The 17,856-nt window shown below is 52.7% G+C and overlaps 1 protein-coding gene across 2 annotated transcripts; it reads left to right on the top strand.

The window, feature by feature from the left end:
• Window positions 1-1,490: 1,490 nt before the first annotated feature.
• SLC35F6 (solute carrier family 35 member F6) lies at window positions 1,491-17,051 on the top strand. 2 transcript variants are annotated; one of them, XM_006197186.4, is made up of 6 exons: window positions 1,491-1,709; window positions 8,645-8,717; window positions 9,415-9,586; window positions 9,849-10,061; window positions 10,830-10,940; window positions 12,244-17,051. In XM_006197186.4, the coding sequence occupies exons 1-6, from the start codon at window positions 1,633-1,635 to the stop codon at window positions 12,711-12,713; spliced, it is 1,116 nt and encodes a 371-aa protein (XP_006197248.1). In that variant the 5' UTR covers window positions 1,491-1,632; the 3' UTR covers window positions 12,714-17,051. The 2 variants fall into 2 exon arrangements, with proteins under 2 accessions (XP_006197248.1, XP_015097740.1); XM_015242254.3 differs by lacking the exon at window positions 8,645-8,717 and adding an exon at window positions 8,432-8,609 and having other exon boundaries at window positions 1,519-1,709.
• Window positions 17,052-17,856: the final 805 nt, after the last annotated feature.

The following is a 17,856-nucleotide window of genomic DNA, read 5'->3' as shown; positions in this document are numbered from 1 at the left end:
GCTGCTAGTGACATCATGTCGGGCTGGTGACACCACTAATCATCAGTAATGTTTATTTCAGGACAGTGCCCTTGGCTTGGACACATGTGGGGAAAATGGTCCAGAGCCCCACTGAGTGTGTCACTGTGCTGTATGAAGTGCCTCCGATCGGGGTGGGGCTATGCAGCTGGTGTGGACCCTGTCGGTCTGTTCCTCAGGACAGAAGCTGTGTTTCATTCATCTCTACAGGCCCCAGTGTCTCAGTCAATATTTTTGCATAACTGAATTAATTCCTTTATAAGAAATTAGTGGTGTTGTTGAGGATAAGAAACTTGGAAGAAACCTCTTTCTGAGTCTCTCAACTCCCCACTGAGTGACAAGAACAGGCTACATTGTTAGAAAGTTCCTGGATGGTCTGTGGGTCCCAGACACTCTCCACGCCCACTCATAACTCTGTGCCACACACTGCCATTCCCCCTCTGGGACAGCCCTTCCTCTGTCTATCCTGTAACCTCCATTTTTGTCCAGAACCCCACTTATACACCTTCTCTGTCAAGTCTTCCTGCAATAAAAGGGTCTGGTCCAGTCCCTTGAGGGTGTTTCTGATTCAACGCTGGTCATTTTCATAAGGTGAAGGCAGTGTTAGGGCAAGCAGGAGGAGTTGACAGGCAGGCCCCATCCAGCCCTGCACCCCCAGCAACAAGATTTGCAATAATGGGGAAATGTGCTCACTGTGTCTGAAGCAGGTCCTCCAAGGGCTGGTGCTCCAGCCTGTGGTGACAGGACATGGGGTGCAGACTAGAGACCTAGCGATGAGGATAGAGGACAGCTGAGGGCTGAGAACTAGGAGTAGGATTTTAAAGCCTGAAAGCCTCTGCACACAAACCTGGGTCTTTCTGCTGTGGATGCTTCTCAGCAGCATCAGGGAATCCCAGAAGGAGCGGTGGGGTGAGCTTGGTGGAGGGGCTGAGCAGAAGCCACAGATTTAGGGGAAACTGAAGAATCTGCGTGCAAACCTCCGCTCCATCACTCACTAGTGTGATCATAAGCAAATCCCTTGGCTTCTCTCAATTAAGATGTTTTCCTTAGTTATAAAATGGTCTCCCAGGGAGCAGGAACTAGAGTCCTACTTTTCTGGAAGATATGGGCAACACGTGGGTTGGAGTCTCTAGGGACACGTCCCAGGCCTCCCAGTAGTTCCCCCAAGTACCCTGTAGAGAGGAGATTCCCACGCTGGATGTTTCTACTTTGTGGTTCGCCTCTGACATTTTTCAGCTCTATCTCTCTAAAGGGTCTACAAAACGCTCTAATATCCACGATGTATTCACACTGCATCGTCCCATCAGCCCTTTATGCAGATGGGGGGCCTGGTTCCGTGACTTGCCATGGTCACCCTGTGGGTATCAGCGCTCCCTGGCTCCAGGCTTGAACAGCACTGGCACCGCAACTCTTTTGAGCTCAGAAACCGAGGCGCTGCCCCCTCCCTGGGGGCGGAGCGAGCCAGGGCGGGGCGGGTCCTTGTGGTCCACGTGACTCCCGGCCCGGAAGCGCTCGTGCCGGAGACCCCCCGGTGACCAGGTCGGGAGCTACGACCACCAGCGAGCGCGGAGGTTGCGGGGGTCCCTCTGGTTTCGTGTCCCCCCCGTCGCCCCCATGGCCTGGACCAAGTACCAGCTGTTCTTGGCCGGGCTCATGCTCGTCACCGGCTCCATCAACACGCTCTCGGCAAAGTGAGTCCGGGCCTGGCCGGGAGGGGAGGAGGCTCGGCCGGGCCTTCGGCGGCCCGCGGGAGCTCTGGGGACCCCTGCCACCTTCCGCTCCCTGCCTCTTCTCGGTTCTCTTTTCTTGGCTTCACCAGCCAGCCTAGTTTCTCTGATTGGTTCACGCGGTTTATGGACCACCCAAGAGGTGCGAGGCCCCGGGAATGCGGAACGAGGCCTTGTCCCCCGCTGGAGGATCCAAGCCCCAGCTCTGATTGTGTGCTTGATCCCAACGAGTCATTTCCCGACTCTGCGCCTCGATTTCCTCATGCTTAAACTGGAGGGAGTTCCCTTCCGTGTCCCCTTACAAGCATGCATCAGGAGCCCTGCTCTCCAGGAGCTGTGGACCGGGGAGGGCTACAACAGCTGCCCAGCGGGCCGAGTGACCAGTGAGGGTGGAGGGCTGCAATGACGGAGAAGGAGGTGCCCATGGGCCCCTCTTGGAGGAAGGGTTAGGGCTGGGCCTTGAAGCTTCAGTAGGATTTCTACATGTGGTGGGGACATCGAGGCAGGAGAACAGCAAAGCCAGATCAAATTGAATTGTAACTAGCACCAAATGCCCAGCCTGGATCTCATCCTGTTATCAAAGAGAGTCTTTTGAGCCTGGGAGTGACATGTTAAAAGTGATGATGAACCTGGTGGTCAAGGTGAAGAGTAGTTTTGTGCAGGGAAAAGCACTCCAAGGCTGCTGCATAGCAAATGAGGGGAACCAGGAGTTAACAGTGAGTTGGGAAGGGAAGGGGCAGGTGGGAGAGACCAGGTGCAGAATGAAGCCACAAGGCCTGACCCACGGAATCAAATAATCACTCCTGGCCTTCTGCCTGGGAGAACAGAAGTGTCATTAAACCAGACAGGGATGGTAGGGGGGCAGTTCAGCTCCAATGTAAGAGGGTGAGGTGCTTGTGGGACAGTGAGGACAGTCCTCAGGAGGTTGGGCACTATGTGAGGCACTGTCTGAACTCAGGGAAGGAGACAGAAGTGACCAAGAGAAGGTCCTCAGGAGGTTGGGACTGCCTCTAACGTGCTTAGACCCTGCCATGGAGGAGCCAGATGTGTACATGCGTGACAATCACAGTGTCCTCCCTTTTCCACAGGAAGTGGAGCTCTGGGTGGGGCCTTTCTGGTTGGGCTCTGGCCAACTGCGTCTGTGTCTGGTGCTGGGCTCCTGGGCCCTGAGGCTTCCTTCGGCTGAGCCCTCAGCTGTAAAGGCTCCCATCTCAGTTAGGATCTGAATGCAGCAGAATGAATCATCTGTCCATCTGTCCCACAAGCCAAGACCTCAGTCTGGTCCTTATAGGGTGGCAGTGGTCTGCCAGCGCTGCCATCCCCAAAGAGAGCTGAAATTGCCAGTTACTAGTGGGGTGAACTGTGCTGATTCAGCTCCTTACTTAAAAAGCTCCAAGCGGGTCAGGTAAGAAGCCAGGGGATCCTCAGCCCCAGGAGGCCTTGCCCTTGGAGGCTGCCTGAGAGGCCAGAAAGAGGCTTCCAGGTGGAGACCCCACCTTTGGTCCTGTTCCCTGCCCTGCGACCTGACATGGGGCCTCTCAGGAACCTCCCTACCTGTGATGGGCCCCAGCACTGGAGCCTCAACAGTCTGAGGCCAGACTCTGAAAAGGACGCTCTCAGAGAAAGGGCATGGGAGAGCAGCTGTGTACACCTGATGGGAATTATTGATTTGCAGTCACTCTGACCTGCAGTTTCTGGCAGGGACAGACAGACAGACAGAAATGTGACCACAGCAAGTGCTGACTGGCTAATGCACAGAGAGCTCCAGGTGCCCAGTCCTGCCCTGGCTGTCTTTCATGAGTTAATTTAATGAATTCTCATAACCACCCTATGAGATGGATGAACGTATCCAGTTGTCCCTGGTTGAGGAAACTGAGGTCTGGAAAGATGGACTTGCTTACCCAAGTTCAACTCAGCTATTGAGTGGCAAAGTTTATATTTGAGCCTAAGTAGTCTGGCTCTAGAATCCATGCTCTTAGCCTCCAATATGGATGAGGCTGCGGACTTCTGTCGTCATTCTTGGGGGCATTTAGAGTCGTTAGAAACAGAAATCATCGATTCTAATCCCCACAATTTACAGTCAAGATCCCAAGAAAAGTTTGTGTGTGTGACTCAGCTGGTTGGTGCCCAGACCTAGGTGTCAGCATTTTAGTCCAGTCCTGTTCTTTTACAGCTGCAGTGCCCCCCATCCCTCTTCCTTGGGGGTTTCCTCTTACATCTCCCCAGACAAGAACTGACAAGCATGTGCCCGTGGAAGTTGCAATCCTATAGTAGCATCTCCCCTCCCTGCCATCGGAGCGCCTTCCCTCTGGGACTGGGTGGCAAACACCTGAAGCTCTGTCCCAGCCCAGGAGATCATGCTATTGCTCAGTTTCCGCCGCTGGAGCCAGAGGTCACTCAGGGTTCAGGTTTAGAGCCTCTAGTAGCCTCTTGCAGTTTCTTGGCCTGTAGTAAGAGCATAACTTTCCCTCCCCGGGTTCTTGGGACGGCTGAAGACAGCAGATGAGGAAGTGGGCGTGAGCACGTGCTGCCCACTCTGCTGGGACCACAGGTCATCTCTCTGCTGTAGGAGGTCACTGTCCACTCAGCAGGGTGGCTGTGCTGCAGGGAGACTGCCTGCCTTGGCTGGGGCCGGGGCCGGGGCTGGGGCTCACCTACTCACAAGAGGGAAAGCCACCAGGCAGGCTGGCCCTTTAGCCCTGTGCCTGGGTCTTGGCAGAGGGACCCTTCCTGTGGAGCAGCTCCTTTCAGTGGGTGCCTCCTCGCCCCCACCAGGCCTTCTGCTGATGCACCTGATGGAGACCAAACATTTTGCCCTCCTGTGGCACTGCTTAGCGCTGTCTGCCTGAACCAGGCCCATTTCACAGCCCCCTTCTCCAGAATCCAGCTGGGGGTTCTGCATGGAAAGAGCAAGGGTCAGGTGGCCACTCACTCAGTAAGGCTCAGATCCCGTCCCTCCTAAACTTCTGCAGTCTGTGAAGCCCACCCAGCCAGCAAGGAGTCATGGGGGTCTCTTCTCCAACAGTCAGGCCTGCTGGGTCCAGGGACCCTTCCAGGAAGGTGACGAGAGGCCTGGGATCACTGGGCCTCCATTAGGGAAGGACTCTCACTGTGCCTTCTGTGCTAGCTCTAACATTTGCCTTGGCAGCTGCCCCTTCCCCCAGCCTTAGGTTCCATGAGCTGGGTTGGGATAGTTGCTTCAAAGGGATTCAGGCCAGCTGGAGAAAGCCTTAAGTCAGGAAGGCAGTGTAGTAGTGGAAGGAGCTTGAGGCTTAGAAGCTGTGGGATTAGATGAGTCATTGGGCATCTCCAAGCCTCATCTGTAAAATGGGCTGATAATACCTGCCACACCTTCTTCCTGGATACAGTGTAAGCTCTACTGAGGGTTTCCTAATACTTAGGAGATGAGAGGGCTTATCATCATTTATCACCATGTGAGCCCAGGCCACTTGCTGTGACATCGAAGCCCCAGGGCACTTCTGAAGATCCCAGGCAGGAGAGAAAAGCTGACTCATTGGGACTGACAGTCTCCGGATGTGAAAGGAAATGGCACAGATTCTGCAGAGAATGGACACACAGCTAATCAGTCCGAGGCAGCTACATCAGCCACTTCCTCAGTCTCTGTCCGCCACCTCGGCCCACACATAGATGCACACAACTCTCAGAATGCTGAGCTTTGAGTTTCGCTGGGCAAGGCCACGTGAGGCTGACTCACACACACACCACACACACACAATACCCCACCCCTACCCCCGGCAAGGGTCACCACCCATCACCCTCTGAGGCCTACTGGCCTCCTGCCCAAGAGACCATGGCTTTTCCCAGGATACAATGTCTAGAGAGAGTGGAGGGCCCATCTGCAGGGCTGACCTCCCCACCTCAGCCAGGAGAGCGGGAAGAGCCTGGAATAAGAAGATGATATGTGTTGAGGAAACTTGGAACTGGAGGTGCAGGCTTCTGGGTATAGTGCTTCCCTGTATCCCTCATGCCTTCTCTGGCCCCTGGGTTTCTCATCTGTCAAATAAGGAGCTTCCTGAGACCATGGCTGAGTGTGTTCTCCTATTTCAGCACTTTGCGGCTCTAGGGAACCACAGGGTGGGTCCGAGAGGATAGATGCTCTCCCAGAAGCTTTCAGGCTGGAGCAGAGCTGGGGCCGTGCCCACGCAACACACAGGGCGATGGCTCCTGCTCAACAGAGGAGACAGGGAGAAAGGACAGAAACGAACTTTCACTGACTACCTTCATGTGCCAGGTCTTACATGTCTCATTTATTACATTTGCCAATTCATCAGTATTGGCATTATTATCCCCATTTTATAGGTGAGAAAACTATAACTCATCCAACCTATGAAACTCAAAAGTCTGAGTTTTCTGTGTCTCCTGCTGCCTTTTCTGAAAATAAATTCAAGCAGATGGGTTTGGCCCAGCATCTGCCTATTGTTAACTATATGAGCCTGAACTTGGCTCTCTCCACCCCTCCACCCTGAGGCTGGTTGTGAGGCTTAAACCACACGACCCACATTAAGTGTACAGCACAGGCTTGGTACAAAGTCAATACTCAAGGAGTTGAACATTTGTAAAAAAAAAAAAAACATGTTAATGGAGCATTTTGCAAAGACACAAGTGCTATCCCACTGGGGTGGGGTGGGGGGAGGGGGTCATTGCTGTCATCCCCAGATAAACTGGTGCTGGATTTTGGGTCTTGTTCTGTGGTACGTGGGATCCTTCTGTGATTGCACAGTGAACCAAAGCCTTTCCCAGGGCCAGAATGAGAAGCCTGATTCTATCCCAAAGTGACTGCAGGCCTGAACTCCTCCCTGGCCAGAGGCTGGGCAGGGCAGCCTGTCCTGACACCCAATTCCTGGGGCTGTAAACCTGCCCCAGTCCCTCAGATACAAAAAGATTCCATTTCCCTTGCTGGGAACTTGCCAGCCGCAGCCTGTTCAGGCAGACCCAACCCTTGGAGAAAGCAAAGACAGCCCTGAGGGAGGGGAGGAAGCTCAGCCCTCTAGCCAGCTCCCCTGCCTCCCTAGGGAAGGACAGACCCAGCTGGTCCTACCAGCAGGGGGCGCCTCAGACCAGGTGGGAAATTAGGAGACATTGCGTATGGACTGTAGTACCTGCCTAAAATTTGTCCAGTGGGGTCTGGAGGTCCCAATCACTCAACAGAAAAATGTTTGCGCTTCTGTATGATAATGTGCCTGGAGCAGGGGATTGAGAGATGGGGAAGCTGCTGCATGCTGAGCTCACACCCTCTCAAGTGACAATGACTGTGGAACCAGAAAGTGTTACAGATGTGCGTTGTCATGATTGTAAAGTGCGTAGGCAGGAGCCCAGGGGGATCCAGGAGGTGGCCCCACTGCTAGATCAGGGGTCTTCTTGAGCCAGCCAGTCTGTGCTTTGGCTGTGGCCCCAGGATGAGGAAAGGGCTTCCACACCAGCCGTTGCCCCAAGCTTCTGGTTGACCTTCGTGAACTTGGCAGGACCTGCCTTGTCCCTCCTAGAGGAGCCCTGGGAACTAGCTCTCTGACCTGCCCTCGCTCCAGGGCAGTTATTTCTGTGCCCTTGGTAAAGCTTGACCTCTTCCCTCTTCCTCAGTTCTCTCTGTTTTGCTCAGTTGTCTCACCCAGACCCTCTCTGAAGGCTCCGTCTGTAAAAGGGAGTCTGGGCCGGAGAGCAGATCAGCCTATGTGAGCCACGCCATTGGCATGTGGTCCTCACCCACCTCCCCTGTCCTGTCCTGCCCCACTAGCCGAGAGCCAGAACTAAGCAGGATGTCCAGCAAGAGGGAGGGGCCTCCGTCTTGCCAGCCTCCATCTGGACCAGATTACCTGCCCTTGGCTGTGGGCCTGGGCCCACCATAGCACGTCCAGAAGTCAGCACCCACGGGAGTGAAGGGTTAGCAACGACTGAGGCTGCTTACCCAGCAGAGGAGCAAATTTGAAGGTGAAAACCTCTCTAAATATCTGACAGGCTTTCAAATGAAAGAGAGATTCGATCCCAGGGACATAACTAATGTCAGCCAAAATTCAGGGGGCAGGAGCTTGAGTGCAGACGCTGGTCAGTGCAGAAGGGCTGGTGGTAGCTGCCCAGAGCAGGGCCCAGGCGGGGTCCAGGCTCGGCGGGGAAGCATGCCATCTGCTGGGGCGCTGGCTGGCAGGCCGCTCCACAAGTGCCGTGTGCTTGCCACCTGCTTCAGAGCCAGTGCTAGAAAAACCCTCCAGATCCTTCGGGTTATGTGAAGGTGACCGGGTGGTCTGTGGCAGGCAGTCATTTCCCAGGACTTCCGTGACCTTGTAGACCAGGGACTTGATGTTTTTGAGCCATTGTTCCCTTTGTAGCCTGGTGAAGCTTAGAGTAGTGTTTTTAAATGTGCACATAAAAGACCAAGAATTACAGAAAAAGGCAATTATGTTGAAATAAAGTTATCAAAACTAAAAAAAAGCCAGTTTGTGATATCGGAGTGTGCATGTGTGTGCACGTGCATTTCTTAACCCATGAAATTATAAGCATTGGGTCTAATTACTGTAATTTTGGAGTAGTGATGACTGTAAATGATGACTTCACAGTTTCTACAGGGACTCTAATGTGATCATGACAATAGCTGTGATTTCCACATGTGACAAAGTTGCAGGGACCATAATACTACCTTCATAATTTGAGGAAATGCACAATTTCTGTTGCAGGTTCATGAAATTTCAGCTAAAGTTTCCCAGGCCCCCACATTCTGTCCACAATCTCAGATGAAAGCTCCTTGTCATGGAGACTGGCCCCTTGGAGAGGGAGCCCCGCTCCAGGCAGAATCCCCTGAGTCTGGCCTCTCAGCCTTGCGAGGAGTGAGCTCACCGCAGGCCCCAGGACCAGGTAGGAGGGTTTGACCTCCTCTCTCTCTGCTGCAGGTGGGCAGACAACTTTGTGGCCCCAGGCTGTGGAGGGAGCAAGGAACACAGCTTCCAGCATCCTTTTCTCCAGGTATCTGTCCCTGACTTTCCTACCTCCCGACTCCCAGGCTTACAGGACAGGTGCCCCATAAGGCCCTGCTGTCTCCTGACCTAGGGGTGGAGTGCCTGGGAGCCACTCGCTTCTCTCTTTCCCGTCTCAGAGCAGAGGCCGGGTATGCAGTGCCCCCGGATGGGAGCAAAGGGCACTGTCCCCTGTAGGAGGCTTGCACAAGTCCTGGTGAGCGGTCACGCCCTGGGCACCGTGAGGCCAACCCTCACCATGGCCAAGTCAGGACGCATTTGGAAAAATCAAGCCCCGTGTAAAACCTGCTCTCCAATTCCAGGGAGCCCAGACCCCCCTGGGACAGGGCAGACACCATAAATGGAAGATGCCTTATTGCTAGACTGGAAAGTGAGAGACTCAGATTTTAGCTTCAGCTTTGACAACAACTTGATTTGTAACCTAAAATAATTTCTTGACCCTCTCGGGCCTTGATTTCTCCACCTGGAACTTGAGCAGGGATTGGCCCAGATTGGTAGTTTTTCAGACCAGGCTGTCTGCAGCCTGAGGGTCCCATTGAGATGTTTGACACAGCAGTTCTGCCTTTGTCTGTTTTACGTGTTGGGGTTATAGATAAACTCTTGTTTAAAGAAAGGTTGTGTTTTAAAAATTTTCTTCTGGGTGGTCACCCTTCTGGCTCTGAACTCCTATGGTTCTGTCCCTGCAGGCAGTGGGCATGTTCCTGGGGGAGTTCTCCTGCCTGGCTGCCTTCTACCTGCTCCAGTGCAGGCTAGCAGGGACCCCAGACCCCAGCACCGACCCCCAGCAGCCCTTCAACCCCCTCCTCTTCCTGCCCCCAGCCCTCTGCGACATGACTGGGACCAGCATCATGTATGTGGGTGAGTAGCCAGGCCAGGCTGCGAAGGGCTCAGTGAAGCCTGTGGCCCATGGGGGCTGCTGGGGAAAGAGCCACCCCTACCCCCAGAGCATCTTCAGTACCCCTGCCCCTCCCTACTGACCTTTACACACACACACACACACCCATCCAGGATTTATTGAGTACTTACTATGTGCCAGGCACGTCTTCAGCCCTGAGGACACCTCAGGGAACAGACAAGCTTGGCCCTCAGGAACTAATGTTGCGCGTCTCTCCTCTCCTAGCGCTGAACATGACCAGTGCCTCCAGCTTCCAGATGCTGCGGGGAGCCGTGATCATATTCACTGGCCTCTTTTCAGTGGCCTTCCTGGGACGAAGACTGGTGCTGAGCCAGTGGCTGGGCATCCTGGTAACCATCGCGGGGCTGGTGGTCGTGGGCCTGGCTGACCTTCTGAGCAAGCACGATGGGCAGCACAAGCTCAGCGAAGTGATCACAGGTGTGGCCGGGGTTGGAGGTCCCACTGGGCTGCCCAAGAGTCACTACCAAACTTTTACAAGCACTGCCGTACACCAAGCCCTGGGGGAGGGTGTGGCGGGCACCAGCTGATGCAGACATGCACCTGCTCTTGAGGTGATGGAAAGAGTGTAGGGAGGAGCAGAGCGGGGCCGGCAGCAGGAGGGAGGAGTACATAAGGAGCAGGGAGGTCAGAGGAGGGAGCGGGCTTGTGCTGCGATATACTTTCAGCCGCACAAACTGCTGGATCTGGGAGAGGACAAGAATGCAGAGTGAGTACTTCCCAAAGGCCCACCCCCTGCTGCCCGCTGTGTGCTTGTCATCACAGCCATCCCCACCATCCCAGAAAAGCAGCCTTGCAGCCCTTTTTACAGTGAAGTGACCACCCTAGTTGCCCAGAGGCAGGATTAAACCCGAAATGTCCATCTGAAAGCCTGTCACTTTTCAAAAGATCTGCTTACTCCATTGTGCAGCTCTCAAGCTCAGACAGGTCCCCGGACCTTCTGGAACCTCAGCCCTGAGTGGGTGATAGTGCCTGCCCTGCTGGCCTGCCCCACCCCCCAAGGGCTGGGAGATCAGGTGCCAGGTTTTCATGACCTGGCCTCATGGACTGTATGGTGCCCTATAGAGTCAGGGGCTTCGGGTGCTATATGTCCCTGTGGGAGCTGTCTCCCTCAGCCCTGGGCCTGCCGCCCTGCCTCCCAACCCTGGTGCAGCCCAGGCCTCACCCTGGGCCCCTTCTTTCCCATAGGGGACCTGCTGATCATTATGGCCCAGATCATCGTCTCCATCCAGATGGTGCTAGAGGAGAAGTTCGTCTACAAGCACAATGTGCACCCACTGCGGGCAGTTGGCACTGAGGGTGTGTGAGCACATGGGCTGGCGGGAGGGCACTGGGTCGGGGCTCGCACTGCAGGGTAGCACGTGGGGTGAATGCACAAGTAGGGATGCAGGGCAAGGTGCTGGGGACCTCTGGGTGGGGTGAGCCTCCTGCCCCCCTTCCTTCCTCTCTTCACCATGTATGTGTTGACAAACACTCTGACACCTGCTGTGCACGCAGCCAGGAGCTAAGGGAGGACGAGGACAATGATAAATGAGATGCAAGTCCCACTCTAGAGAAATTGACCAGCAAGAAGGACTAGGCAGTGCATTTTAGCTCAGACCATTTTTGCTTAAGTGACACTTTTGCCAAGCATACCTGAGTGTCTTGGCACAGTGAGGGTGGCATTCGAGCTGCACAGTTTAACAGGCAACAGTGGGAAGGAGGGAACTCCAGCCAGAGAGAAGACATGGGGAGCTGGACATGGACTTGGAAACCATTGAGGAAAAGATTGGGTGAGATACAGGTTTGATGTTGGGGAAATGACCAGGAATTGAGTATGTCCAGGTCATATCGTAGAGAACCTTGAACATCAGACTAGTGGATTTAAACTTTAAATGACAGGTAGGGAAGAACCATCAAAGGTTTTTGAGCAGGGAAGTAAATCAAAATTATGCTTAAAAAAATATGTAACTAGCAGGGTGGATTAGAGCAGTGCTACCAACGTGTGACCGATGTACCAGTCAGGGAGCTGTTTGTGCCTGGCCCACTATGAACGGAGGGCAGAATGTTAACCAAGTCAGCTGCGTCATCGAGCACACTGATTATTTCCCCTCATTTTTTTCCCTAGCAAGACTTTCTGAATTAAGCAGTACATTGATTTACATTCTGGCCCAACTCCTTGTCACAGACCAGTGGCACTAAATTAGCTACATTTTTCCACTTGGGAGAGCCATGTTGTGGTTGCCACCAGCAATCCTTTTGTAAATGAAAAGAATAGAATTTATAAGTGTCAGAGAGCATTGTAAATCGTAAGGGTAGCTATTTTGTGAAAGTGTGCGTACATGTCTGTGCGCACGTATACTGGTCATAGATAAAATGTATTTCTTATTTTGGGTCCAGTAAGAAAAATGTGGATGAAAGTGAATTTGGGGCTGCCAGAGCCCAGTCTGTGGGCCACTATGAGTTCCTGATAAGCAAGACGGCTCCAGGATCTGAAAGGAAGGGGCTGGAGTGAGGGCCTCTAGGAAGGGGTGGCCAGGAGATCAGCGGACTTGCTGGGCAGAACGTGCTGGGAGGCTGGGGGCCCAGCAGAGAGTGTGACATGCTTGCCCCCCTCCCGCAGGCCTCTTTGGCTTCGTGATCCTCTCCCTGCTGCTGGTGCCCATGTACTACATCCCTGCCGGCTCCTTCAGCGGAAGCCCTCGCGGGACACTGGAGGATGCACTGGACGCCTTCTGCCAGGTGGGCCACCAGCCGCTCATCGCCCTGGCGCTGCTGGGCAACATCAGCAGCATTGCCTTCTTCAACTTTGCGGGCATCAGCGTCACCAAGGAACTGAGTGCCACCACCCGAATGGTGCTGGACAGCCTGCGGACCATTGTCATCTGGGCAGTGAGCCTGGCGCTGGGTTGGGAGGCCTTCCACCCACTGCAGATCCTCGGCTTCCTCATCCTCCTGACCGGCACCGCCCTCTACAACGGGCTGCACCGCCCGCTGCTGACCCGCCTGGGCAGGGGCCGGCCCCCCATGGAGGAGGGTGAGCATGAGAGACTGCTGGGGGGCTCCCGGACTCCCATCAACGATGGCAGCTGAGCTTCCTGTGGGATCTCTGCTGCCCCAGGACACTCCTTGCTCACCCTGAGGCTGAGGCCACATGGGCTGGTGAACCCCAAGTGCCCTGTCCCCCAGGCCTCACCCTGCCCCTCCCCAAAGACCCCCAGGGCAGCTGCTGCCACAGAAAACATAACACCCAGGTCCTCCTTTGTCACCACCACCTGCTGAAAAGTGTTACCCAGCCCCGACAGGCCTGAGTGCAGTGACCCACCCCCCACCAGGCTCCCCCAGCCCCTGAGTCCCCTCCTGCAACACTGGAGCTGAAACATGAAGCAGAATCACAGGAACCAACAACTCTAGGGCCTCCCAAATCATAAGTTGAATGTGGTTCTCCCAAGGAAAGAGGTCAGTGAGCAAATTCAAACAGAACTAAGCGCCGTATTTTCTAAAACTTGTAAGATATTCCCTGACCCTGTCCGGGGGCCTTGCTTTCAGCCATTGCCTTGTTGCAGACTTAGTGTGTGTGCTCCCTGGCCATGTACGAGTCGCTCTGGGCCTTGCTGTCCTGCTCTGTAAAGCAGAAGGTGTTGATGGTGTGGCTTCAGTGCCTTCCAGCCCAGCTGGGCCCATTCTGTGGGCCTGTGGTTTTGACAAACCCGAGGAAGGAGTAACAGCCCATTTATTGGAAATGCCCCCCGCCCACGGTGTTCTCCCCTCACCTGCTTTGGCGAACTTGCTCACACACTCAAGGCCTCCTGACCTGGGGGAGATTACAAGGAAATTCTAGGCAGCCCTGGATAGCTGCTTTTATAAACTCCCCATGTTCCATTTTAAAGATGAGGAAACTGAGGCCCAGAGTTGTAAGTTTGGCAAAAGGGCTCTCCTGCCCTGGGCTCCCGGATCCGGCAGCAGGCTAGGGTGTAGAGCACACCTGGGCCTCGGCCCCACCCCCAGCAACTCGACTCCATGGAGAACCCTCCAGGGTGATGGATTTACCAGGAGGCTATTTATAGAGCGATTTCTGGTAGCCAGGTGTTGTATTCTGTGCTTAGCTTTCATTCTGTGCATAACAGCCTGCACAGATGGGTGCAGATGAGGAAACTGTGGCCCAGAGAAGGTTAAGCGACTTCCATATGGAGCCAGTATCCCACATCGGTTTACCCGATTCCAAACCTGTGGCGCCTGGAATCTTTGGGGCGTACTTCCAAAGTACTTTCCCATCTGTGTTTGGGGAAAGAAGCATCATGTGCTGCTGCCCTCCCAGTAAGCCCACCCTGAAGCGAGGGGGCTGGCATCAGGGACCCCAGGGAGCTGAGCAGCCCCTTGTCCCAGTGCTCCTCCGTCTGGCAGTTTCTGGAGCCTCAGACCATTTTCCTGGGCAGCTCAATCATGAAACAAAACACCAGATGCCTTCCTTAAAGGAGATCCTGGGGGAAGGGATCTCTGACAAGCAAAGCCTCAGGGCTGCGGGGTTCCAGCAGGTTCTTACAGTTTTTTTGGGATCAGAGGGCCTCCCATCCCGCCAGCTCTGAATCCCAGGGAGCCCTGAGCTCCTGTGGCCATGGAATGTGCCACAGAAAGGGGGAAATGGAGAATGGGGGTGATGGGGACCAAGCTGCCTTGTCCAGAAAATGAGCCTTACAATGTTGTTTCAGGCTTTATTTTTACAAAGAAAAGGGTAATTGGCAATATGGACATCTTTTTAACAAGAGAGATGGAGCCCAAGGGTTGGGACATTCTTGGAGGTACAGTCTAGAATGCCGGAATGGAAAAGCTTGAATGTCCCAAAGCATAGAAACCACTAAGTTCCCCACGCATTGTTCAGATGAAGAAACTGAAGCCCAGAGAGGAAGATGCTTCCGAAGGACACACAGCCAGAGACTGGCAAAGCCAGATGTCCTGGTTCTCAGTCTTTGCCCATCCCATTCTTGCATAGAAGCATAGCTAACCAAGGGTCCAGGACTGCTCTGCGTGGGCTACCCTTGCCTCTATACTCAGGTGTACAAAAGTCGTAGCCCTCTGAGTGCTGCCAAAGGGACTGTGAATTTTAACATTGAAGGGTTGAGGGTTAATAGCGAGACTTCAGGGGTGAGGGCACAGCATGGCGAGGGGGGACTCACTCAGGCCTGTCACCCACTCGGGCAACTCGCTTTACCTCCTAGAGCTCTGAAATGGGAAACCTCCATCTCACAGGATGGGTGTGAATACTACCTAAGATACTAAAGGGAAGGTGCCTGTAAACTCCAGCGCACAGTGAAGCGCCATGTAAGGCTGCCTGCCCACCAGGGTGCTCTGTCAAGCGCTGAAGTCCCAGCAGAGCCCTGGGGAGGAGCATGAGTTTTGCTTGGAGGGGAAGAGATGTGTTGTTCAAACATACAATTGTGGAGTAGAGCATAAACCTCACATCGATTATAAGAGAAAATATGATGCCTCGTGAACATTTTATGTTTGACTCCAGGTGCGCTTTCAAACCCTGGAGACGTGGTCACTCTATCCTGCTGTCTGGGCTACTGTGGAGCGTGAGTTTGAGAGCCTGTGCTGTGTCTTGTTGGTCCCTTGGGGGAGGGATGGGGAGGTTAAGGACCTCCAGTCTCTCGCTGAGTGTAAAGGGTTGTGAGGAATGTCTAGCTGTGGTCTACTGTTCTGAGTGGAGTAAGGGGGGCCTGGACCCCAAATTAGAATTGACTGATAAGAGACTTCTGTTAACATTGGTTCACATACAGTGCAATTCAGACCATCTGCATTGCAGTGAACTGACCAGTCCCTGCCCCTTCCAGAGTGGTCCTGGGGGACCCTGGGGTAGGGGCTTCATCCAGGACTACAGTCCAGGCTTGGAGTAGCCCTCAGGCTCCTCTGCCAGGAAGCTGCCCACAAGAGAGATTTAGGACCCTGCCAGGTGGTTGTGTTGGCCTTCACTCTGTCCAAAGGTCTCTACTAGAACAAGCAAACAGCATTCAAGGAGGTCAGAGTACCCTGAGAGGAGAGGACGGTAGGAGTGGGGCAAACGGCCACGTGGTGTGGGGTAAAGAAGCAGAATCCAGAGTCAGCGAGCTGTGTCCTCAGCCCTGCCACTCCCTCGACTGGGTGACCTTGGACAAGAGAGGTTACTTCTCAAGACCTAGGCTGCCTACTAAGAGAGGTTCTTAGCATTCCTCAGTGTGTTCACCTCCCTGCCATGCTTATGATTTCATTCTTTCCTATTTCCCTTGGTTAAGACCCCTCTGGCCTTCTGTTGACTACATCTTTGGAAAACCCAAGGTCAGCAGGAGGTTCCCTCTGTAGCCATAGAAGTTTATAAACCACCTTTCTTCATTAACAGCTCTGGTCCAGAAAATTTTTCATAAGGGATTTCTATCCTAGAATTCAGCAAACTTTATTGAGAACTGAACTGCTCCAAGAACTGGCTCCATCAAAGAAAACAGAAGAGGTGAATATGTAAAGAAAGAATTCCAGCTCAGCATGGTGTGCAGTGAGAGGCCTTTGTCTGAGGGGCAGGGCAGGTAGTAGAGAGAGACGGACAAATTGCCCAGAGCTGTCAGCTCTGCTTGAGCCCAGCATTGCAAGGTGAGCAGGAAAGGAATATTCTAGGAGGAAGAAACAGCTTGTAAAAAGATGGGCACTAGGCACATGAAAAGATGCTCAACATCATTAAGCATCAGGAAAATGCAAATCAAAACCACAATGAGCTATCATCAGCTCACACCTGTAAGAATGGCTGTTATCAAAAACACAAGAAATAACAGGATACGGAGAAAAGCGAACCCTTGTGCCCTGGTGGGAGTAATTAGTGCAGCCATTAGTGAAAAGGAATCCTTGTGCACTGCTGGTGGTAGATTGTATGGAGGATCCTCGAAAAATTAACAATAGAACTACCATGTGATCCAGCAATTCCATTTCTAGGTATTCAAAGAAAATGAAAATAAGAAAAGATATAAACACCTTCATATCCACCACAGCATTAGTTACAACAGCCAGGGTTTGGAAACAACCTAAGTGTTCATCAGTGGATGAACAGATAAAGAAACTGTGATATATATGCATATTGTGAGATATATATCTGTATGTAATAGAATATTATTCAGGCATAAAAAATGAAATATTGCTGTTTTCAATTATATGGATGACCTTCCTTCTATAAGTGGAATCATACAATATTTGTCCTTTTGTGTCTGGCATATAATGCCTTTAATACGTATCAAAATTTACTTTCTCTTTAAGGCTGAATAATATTCCATTGTATTTATATACCACATTTTGTCTATCTGTTCATTTTTGGCTATTGTGTATAACACTACTATGAGCATTACTGTACAAATACCTGTGCAAGTTCTTGCTTTTAATTCTTTTAAATATATACCCAGAAGTGGAATTATTGAATCATATAGTAATTCAATGTTTAATTTTTTTCATCCATCACCATACTGTTTTCTACTGTGGCTGCACCATTTGCATTATCTGTGGCAGTTAACAAGGATTCCATAAAATGATTTTGTAACATTTTTCCTGATTACAGTACACATTTACTGTAGAACATTAGAAAATGCAGAAAAGCAAAGTGTAGACAATAAAATCCCCTTTATTCTAATCACCTAGTTCTACATTTGACCTGAATGTATATTATCTCCAACAGGACGGGAAAGGGTCATTTCCCTTGGGATGATTCTATCGAAAAAACTGGAGCATGTGATCCAAATATAGAGCCAGGCCAGCCCCGCCTGACCTCATGGTTACAGCCCTCACCCTGGCTGTCCCACGACCCTAATCATAAATAATGTTCATGCAGTTAAGCTGACCTTTGAGTCATATTAGTGGGGTGTTCCTGGTCACAGGAAAGACACAGGGTAGTCACATTCTCTGTGGGTCTCCATCTTTAAAAGCACCTCGGGGTTCGGGGTAGGTAGAGCAAAACACTAAGTGCGCAGCGTGATTCGTCTAGAGAAACGCGTTCCGCACACGCACCATCTATCTACATCTTCAGAATCGACGTTTCCTTTTTGGCGTAGGGGGGACCGGAGGACCTGGGCCTGACTCAAAGATGAGCTCCTCCACCAGCAAGCAGAGGGCAGGAGCAGTTCCCGCCTCCTTTCACTCTTCCAAGTCCCCATTGGCTGATTCCTACCGTCGATCCGCCATGTCCCCGCAGTATCCTCCTATCACCGCCGCCGTGAGCCTCCCTGTCTGT

This window comes from Vicugna pacos, chromosome 15, assembly GCF_048564905.1.
Source record: "Vicugna pacos chromosome 15, VicPac4, whole genome shotgun sequence".
NCBI classification, from domain to species: domain Eukaryota; kingdom Metazoa; phylum Chordata; class Mammalia; order Artiodactyla; family Camelidae; genus Vicugna; species Vicugna pacos.
This window is presented reverse-complemented; position numbering and strand designations above follow the sequence as displayed.

What these genes read in the sequence shown, in the direction of transcription:
- SLC35F6 (XM_006197186.4), top strand. Translation starts at nt 1,633, where the DNA reads ATGGCCTGGACCAAGTACCAGCTGTTCTTGGCCGGGCTCATGCTCGTC. An exon ending in GACCAGCATCATGTATGTGG is followed by an intron (nt 9,587 to 9,848) that starts GTGAGTAGCCAG and finishes CTCCTCTCCTAG; the next exon opens with CGCTGAACATGACCAGTGCC. An exon ending in GCTCAGCGAAGTGATCACAG is followed by an intron (nt 10,062 to 10,829) that starts GTGTGGCCGGGG and finishes TCTTTCCCATAG; the next exon opens with GGGACCTGCTGATCATTATG.